Source organism: Cotesia glomerata, linkage group LG3, assembly GCF_020080835.1.
Source record: "Cotesia glomerata isolate CgM1 linkage group LG3, MPM_Cglom_v2.3, whole genome shotgun sequence".
NCBI classification, from domain to species: Eukaryota; Metazoa; Arthropoda; class Insecta; order Hymenoptera; family Braconidae; genus Cotesia; species Cotesia glomerata.
In genome coordinates, this window is record NC_058160.1 from 25,576,666 (window position 1) to 25,584,744 (window position 8,079).

Here is an 8,079-nt window from a genome sequence, read left to right on the forward strand (position 1 = left end):
TAATTACCTCAATGACCTGAGTAAAGATATTTTTAATTTGTATTATTTTTGTATAATTTTTAAAACAAATTATTAAAATAAAAGACAAGAAAACAAAATAATGTATTATATATTATGTATATTTTTAATTATCATTATTAATAAAAAAAAAAGTAGCAGTTGGTCTACTGATAAAATAAATTGCCATGAAAATAAGTTAATTTTTTTGAATTAATTAATATTAATGATAATTGCTGACACAATTTGTTATACAATAAATTTAATTTAATTGTAGTATTATTTAACTTAAAACTGTATAATATAAAAAATCTAATTCAAGACATTATCACAATTTCACTTGTCTTGAAACAGGATACAAAAAATTTTATTACTTTTTCCTATTAAACGAAAATAACACAGAAATTTTTTATTTTTTTTTGTCAGTAAGTTATTATTTAATATCATAACTTTAATAATATTATATAGAGGCAGTTTTATAAATTTACAATTCATTTTCACCGAGAGATACCTTTGAATATACCCTATGGGTATATTCTTTGAACTTTAGGTGTCGTATGGAATTTTTCACACTTGTGCCGATATTATTATTATAGTAATTAATTAAAAAATAAAATATTTTAAACCATAATATTACAGTTAATAATTAATTTAAAACTTTCAATGAATTCATTGTTTGATAAACGACTAATAAATAATTTGTTTCTTCTTTTTTTCATTTTATTACAAAGACTCGTTAAATTTTTTCCAGATACATCAATTAATTAAATACTGACAATTAATTTTTAAAATAAATAATCCAATCTTATAGCAGACATTATAAAAAAAATATTTTTCTTTTCGGAATCATATAATTGATTAATAATTATCACAGAAAATCAGTTTAAAAATATTTTCCTTTCTTTAGTAAACGAATCTTGTTTAAAAGATTAAAAAAAAATGTGAAAAAGACAAAAAATTATTTTTTATAATAAATCAGACTCTAAATTATTAATCATTAATTTGTTATCATTTCTATATTCAGCGTTTTAACAAAATCTTACTTAAAACTAATAAAAATATTTATACGAAGCGTGATTTGTGTTTTTATAGAACATAAGTCTTTCAGTTATTTAATAAATTGTCATGTGATTTTATATTAATCTTAACTATTATGACAAAAAAATTAAAAATAATAATAATAATAAAATTAAAACACTCTCTTTCACTTTTACAATTCCATCAGCATTTGCACATATCCATGGACCGAAATATTATTCAATTATATTTTAAATCACAATTTAACTATATATTTAGCAATTTTTATAATGAAATTTGATTCACTAAAGTAATTTTTAAAAATTGCACTCTGGTGCACTATCAATATTATCAATAATAATAATATTAATAATAGTTGTATCGCATTCAATAACAGGCTTCTGCAAATATTTTAAATAAATTTTATATTATGTAGAAAGCTATGCAACATTGTAACAACAATGATAAACTTTGTAATAACCCGAATATTATATAGTAGTATATTTTATTTAATTAATGCGAGTCAATTATTGTAAATTGTCACATTTATATATTTTATAAAAAAAAATAAAATAAACATTTCCTTTGTTTATTATTTCATTTTTTTTTTTTTTTTTTTTTTCAATAATTTTCAATCTATGTTTTTCTAATGACTAACAATTCTAGGCCTAAGATTGCATTTAATAATCAAGAAGAAAATAAAAACATTCAAGTATAGACATATAATTATTACTGTTGTCGTCAGAGCCTGTTGTTTTTTTTTGTATTAATATTTATATAAATAAATTGCAAATATATTCTCTAATAACTACTTGGGTCTTAAACTGGTGACAGGAGTTGGAAGTGTGAAATTATTTGTCGTTGTTAAGGTCGGTGTTTGAACAAACGATGAATTTTCATTTAAACTTCCGCCTACGGAGTTTATTTCACTTTTATAACGTATATTTGTGTATTCACGGCCAAATTGCAGAGATTTCTATAATAATAATAATGATAATAATAATAAATGAATATTTTTATTTAAATATGTTTATACTTTTGAATTAAGATGGTTATTAAATAATAATTTAAAGAACTATTTTAATAAATAGACAAACAATACTAATGATATAATAACAAACCTGTTCTGCTTGTCTTCTTTGTGTTGCAGTCTCAATATAATGTAGTACAGCGAGGTAAACAAATTTATACTGTGCTTCTGTTTGTACCATTCCAGAACGTTGAGATCTAACTCGTTGAATTGTACGCTGAATATCTATTTCACAATCCAAACCTAAAGAACAAATTTAACAATCAAAATCAATTATAGATATTTTTTGACGTAAGTCATTTAATTTTCAGTTTTATTGGCTATCCAGTCCAATACAATAATTTTTTTCTCTAATTTTTCGTAATATTGTTAGCCTGTATTTCCCTCCAGGCATAAACAATTTATCCTCAATTCATATCTAAATTTGTAATTAGAGATAAATTTGACTAAAAAAATAATTCGTGTCCTGGTCTGGGCCGTCCGAATTATTTTTTCAATCAAATTCATCTTCAAGGGGCACACCTAGTGTGAAATTTAAAAAAAATCGATTTTTTTTTCTTTCATATTTCGACTGGTTATACCTTTAAAAATAACATATTAAAATTTTTAATCGATATATAAAATAGTTTTAGAGTTACAGCCATTTCTAGAGTAGCCGCTCGGCAGTTAGAATAGGATCATTTCATCTTTAAAAGCATTTTTCGAATTTGCTGCAGTGACTACTCGGAGATAAATGATCCGATCACTATCAGATTTTCTTCTGCATATTCTGTATATAGTCCTCCATACAATGACCTACCAGTTTTTTGATCTGATCAAAAATCGAATTTCGGCAGGCCAAAAACGACTAAAATTTTGGGTAAAATTCAACTTTTTTTAAAAAAAATGCCGTACGGGCAATATCTTTTAGTTTAACGAGAATTTTTTTTTTTGTTTCATCCACGGAAAAGGCCGGAATCACTGCAACAGTGGAAGACCTTTTTTTTTAGCGCCGTCGGAGATCGCATGTAACTCGAAAAGTATTTAATTTTTTTCTTCAAAAATTTTACTGTGTATTCTTAAAATATGTACAAATATACCCTTAACATTTTAAAACAATTGATACAGTAATTTTTTTTTTCCCCCCAAAAATTGCCTTTTCTTTAGGCTGTCACACTAGATGTGCCCCTTAATGACAAATTTAGATATGAATTGAGGGTAAATTGTTTATGCCTGGAGGGAAATACAGGCTAACAATATTACGGAAAATTAGAGAAAAAAATTGTTGTATTAGACTGGATAGCCAATAAAACTGAAAATTTAATGACTTACGTCAGAAAATATTTATAAAGTATTATAAACCAGTTTTTAGAAAAAATAAATATTAAAATCACAATCAATATTCTTAAAATTAAATTACTAACTCAAATAATAGGTATCATTTTTAATTATTCATACCATGTTGTTTAATTTGATCTAGAATCATATCAATTACGATAAATGTCCCAGTTCGCCCAATACCCGCGCTACAGTGAACAAGAATAGGTCCAACAGTTGCAGGTGTTTGTCCGTTTGAATTTAACGACGCAGAAATTGAATCTTGTCGCGCATTAACATCATGAAGGAAATTTAACACACAACCTGGGTCTGAAGGTACGCCATGATCAGGCCATGCCTGTAAATCAAATAAACTATAAATAAAAACTAACAAATTAAATTTATTTAATTATTAAATTACTTAAAATATAAGATTATTATTTAACCTGAAAATGATAATGATAAATTCTCCTAGGCTCTGAGAAATTAGGTTTATTTCCTTGTAAAAGAAATTCACGCAGCGTGTAGTCGGCTGTTGATGTACGTGCGAGCGCACGAACTTTCCATTCATTACCGTATTCAGCAACTTCACCTTCTTCCGGCCAGTATCTAGCACACTTGTTCTATAAAGTAACAAAAAAAAATAATAACAAGACCATAGTATAATAATACGATTAAAATTCATTTGTTTAATTATTTAAAAAAAAAATATGTTAAACTATTTTTATTTTTTTTTTTAATTTATTAGATTTAAGAGAAAAATGTAAAAGAGTTTGTTAACATCAAACTGTACAACTGGTACTAATGTATAAACAAAATAAATTATTTAAAAAATTACAGTACCTTTCCTCGTTCCATTTCTTTGGTGGTCATTACAATAACTTGAGTATTCTCCTGATAAACCATGTGCCAAAAGTCTTGAATTGTATTAGGAAGACAGCCTTGAGTAGCAATATAACATTTATTGAATGCCGAAGAGTCATTACTGGCCACAGCACCGGTCCCTGAACCCTCTCGTTCTTCATTCTATTGTAAAATTATAAAAAAATTTAATAAAAGAACTTGTGTCATTAAAGTGTAAAATAACGACTTCGCTTACCTTGATATAATTAGCATTAATATAATCCGCACCAGGAACATTCGGATCTACATCTTTAAGCTTCACTCTCGTATGATCAACTAAAAAAAAAAATTATCGTAAATAAAGTAGATAAATAAAAAAAATTATTATTAATAATTCGGCTGCCCAATTTCAAAACACAGTAACTAACATTTAGAAATTTTTTTTAATTTTTCTTATTAAAAAAAAGTTTGCCTGCCAAATTGATGAAAAATTTGATTTATGAATAGAAAATACTTGAATATTAATATTTTTAAGAAAAAATACTTGAAATTAAGGTCTAAAAGTTATAAAAAAATCAGCAATATTAAAAAAAATAAGGTATAAAAATTTTGCAGTTATTGTGTTTTAAAATTGGGCAGCCGAATTGAATAAAATAAAATATCTTACAAGGTAAAATATTTTTATAACGATTTTTTGCACGATTCTCCGGCCTTAGTCCTTCTTTGCGTGAGAATAGATGACGGCATTCAAGTTGTTGAAGAGATTCAAATTCTTCCCAGAATCCAGCTTTACCTTTGCCACGTCCCGAACCAGATTCATCAATTCCCGGTGCGCCGTTCCAACTTGCCCAACCGTTTGACGAACCATTTTCTTTATGTAATTGTCTTACGCGGCTTTCAATTCCACTAGCGTTTATCCGAGTTGCGTTAAACGGTTGTCTAAAAGAGTATCAACAAACTCGGATCAAAAATTAAATTCGATTAATTTTTTTCATCACATATCTCATTAAAATAATAACTGTAATACCGTAAATGAACGACACTGCCACTTGTTTCAACCATTGGGTTTCGTTTATAATGCTCAATGAGGTCACTTAAGCTATCAAATTTTTCACCACCGCCAACATCGTATTTATTATCCTTAAGAATAAAATATTATTTAATATAAAAATTATTTTTAATTAATACAAATTATGTGCAAGTACGATCTCACTTTTTCGATAATAACTATAAATGTTTATAGTTATAGTCTATAAATAAACTCACCTAATTAAAATGTATTAAAAAAAATAATTTACTCGGGCACGGAAAGAACAAGATGACCGTGGATATCATCCCAGATTATACCCAGTGATATCTGTGGTGAAAAAAAATTTCAGATAGTAGCAAAAAAGTCCTGATTATACTGCGTGATATCTGGATTACACTCATTGTAATCTGGATTATACTCATTTTAATCTAAATTATACTAGCTACTATTTGAATACAATAAAGCCATAATTTATAGCTAAATTTGTCATTAAAGACAAATTTGGGAACTGGGGAAATAAAAGATAAAGGGGGGAGGAGGGACCTTACTCAGTAGGAATTTTTTCGGTAACCGAAAAAATAATTCAGACAGCCCAGACCAGGACTCGAACCCGGATCGTTTGGTTACGCGCCAAAGGCTCTACCAGTTAAGCTATCCGAGACATTGTCCGTAACTACCATTCAGTCACCTAATATTAGAGTGTATCTTGTTCTTTCTGTGTGAAAGCGTAAAATGTATATCTTACTTGCACATGAATAAAATAAAATATTAGATGTGTATAAAAAAAAATTACCTGATAGCGGATCATCACATGTGTAACTCGATCATCTGTACGTACAGACAATACAAAATCTCCGGGTTTACTTTGAGACTCTCGTACCAAAAAAGATCCATTTTTACCACGCTCAAGCATCAACCTCTCAGCCTCTTTAGCCGACAAGTGCCCATGGAACCACCTTTCTGTGGTAGGATCAGCACAATTTAATGGATACTTTAGTTCTATTACCTCACCATTTTTTTCACGCAGCTGTCCCCCATTTTCCATATAATACTGCACGAGTTCTGACAGCGTTGCAAATTTTTCACCACCATACAAATCGTAAAAATCACCAGTGTTTTGAATTTTAATGTGAGTTACTTCGCTATTTCTTCTATATTAAATCAAGGGTAATATTATTATCATCATTATAAAAAATGAATATTAATTAACTGAATAAATAATTAATATTTAAACTACCTTACTGAGAGAGTAAAATCACCAGGGTTGGAAGAGCTTGGACGTGCAAGAAATGAACTGTCATAGCCTCGTTCCATCAATAAACGTTCGGCCTCTAATCCTGATATGTTGGGATGAAACCATCTGCAAAGTAATTAACAATAATCAATACGACTGAAGTAAACAAAGAATATCAATTAAAAGAGAAAAAAAAGTATAATAAAGGAAGAGGAAGAGGAACAATAAAATATAACCATTGTAATAGTTAAATAGCTAGACTTTTTAAATAAACGACAAAAGCTCGCTGTCTGCCGCGCCCTGTACTCTCATTCTCATGTGGTACATGTGAATTTTACTGTACACATATCGACAACTGACGTTATTTATCTCAAACATGTTATTGATATTCTATAAATTACTTGCTAAATATTTTTATCAGCATTTAGCCACCTAATTAACACACAAAATAAAAATAATAATAATAAATAAAATAATGAAAAAGTATAACTGAGAAGTATCTAGTATTTGACGTTTTACCGCACTTTAATTCCAAATTGATATTTTAAGTTAATAATATTTATAAAAATAAATATATCTGAACAGATAATAAGTATTATATTATATGATAAATTAATGAGTGCGATGAAATGATTTTGTTCACATAATTACGCATAACTTACCGTTAATGACTAATCTCAACGATGATTATCAGCACCTTGCTAAATTATTCGCTGTCTGTGATGATATTATATATGATAATAATTATCATACACTTATATATTTATTTATTTATTTATTATTATTTTTTTTTTTAGTTTATCAATTATTATAAATAAGTTAGTATTATTACAATATTTTGTTTTATAAGTAGAAAAACTTTTCTCACCTGCGAGATGCCATGTCGTGATTATAATTACGACCACCTGGCAATCAATAATTTGTAATATCTCATCAGAGATTTTTTTCGCTTTATATATCTATATATCTATCTATATACCTACATGTATGTGAGTGTATATGAATACATATATGTATGTATGTATATATATATACAATATACTTATGCTATATATACATATACTTATATGTTCATATATATTTTACACATATGTATGTATATATATATTAATTATTATTAATCTAAAACTTAATTATAACAGATAAAATATTTTATTTATTTAAATTTTATTAAACAAAAACTATGTCACTGATTTAAAATTAAAAAAAAATTAAATTTTTCAATTTTTTTAATAATAAACTTATTAATAATATTTAATTATACTTGTTACTGTATGTACAAGCGGCAATGCGAAATGCTGCTAAAAAATTTCACCAAAACGACAGATACAGAATACAAGAAATGGTCAACTAAATCCACTGATTGTTAAAATAATAAGAAGAGTAACATTCATCAAATTTGAAAATAATTTATTTAAAATTCGAACGATGGCGCCACTTGTTTTTTCTGTCAAAAAAAAAACTTTTTTTTTTTTAATTGTAATGCCTCTATATGCATCCAGAAGGTGACGCTACCAGTCAGTGCAAATTTAAATGTAATTTAGATTATATTAAATTATTTTATTAATTCATAATTTAAATAGTGAACACTATCCAAATTAGAAAGTTTAGGTTCTGTTTCGTAAAATATTT

The 8,079-nt window shown here is 26.8% G+C and overlaps 1 protein-coding gene across 5 annotated transcripts; it reads right to left on the minus strand.

The window, feature by feature from the left end:
* Window positions 1-1,780: 1,780 nt before the first annotated feature.
* Window positions 1,781-7,782, minus strand: LOC123260596 (tyrosine-protein phosphatase corkscrew). 5 transcript variants are annotated; one of them, XM_044721778.1, is made up of 12 exons: window positions 7,712-7,782; window positions 7,316-7,352; window positions 6,451-6,573; window positions 6,007-6,364; window positions 5,211-5,323; window positions 4,851-5,122; window positions 4,440-4,519; window positions 4,184-4,366; window positions 3,787-3,963; window positions 3,482-3,698; window positions 2,136-2,287; window positions 1,781-1,990 (listed from the first exon to the last, which is right to left on the minus strand). In XM_044721778.1, the coding sequence occupies exons 2-12, from the start codon at window positions 7,327-7,329 to the stop codon at window positions 1,823-1,825; spliced, it is 1,857 nt and encodes a 618-aa protein (XP_044577713.1). In that variant the 5' UTR covers window positions 7,330-7,352; window positions 7,712-7,782; the 3' UTR covers window positions 1,781-1,822. The 5 variants fall into 5 exon arrangements, with proteins under 5 accessions (XP_044577713.1, XP_044577712.1, XP_044577715.1 ...); XM_044721777.1 differs by having other exon boundaries at window positions 7,316-7,426; window positions 7,712-7,726; XM_044721780.1 differs by lacking the exon at window positions 7,712-7,782 and adding an exon at window positions 7,110-7,164 and having other exon boundaries at window positions 7,316-7,452.
* Between the last annotated feature and the right edge of the window lie 297 nt (window positions 7,783-8,079).

Excerpts from the sequence above, each read along its gene's own strand:
- LOC123260596 (XM_044721778.1), bottom strand. Across the intron at positions 5,324-6,006 it reads ATGTGATGATCCGCTATCAG|GATAATAAATACGATGTTGG; the intron begins GTAATTTTTTTT and ends TTTATTCTTAAG. Across the intron at positions 3,964-4,183 it reads AAGAAATGGAACGAGGAAAG|AACAAGTGTGCTAGATACTG; the intron begins GTACTGTAATTT and ends GTTACTTTATAG.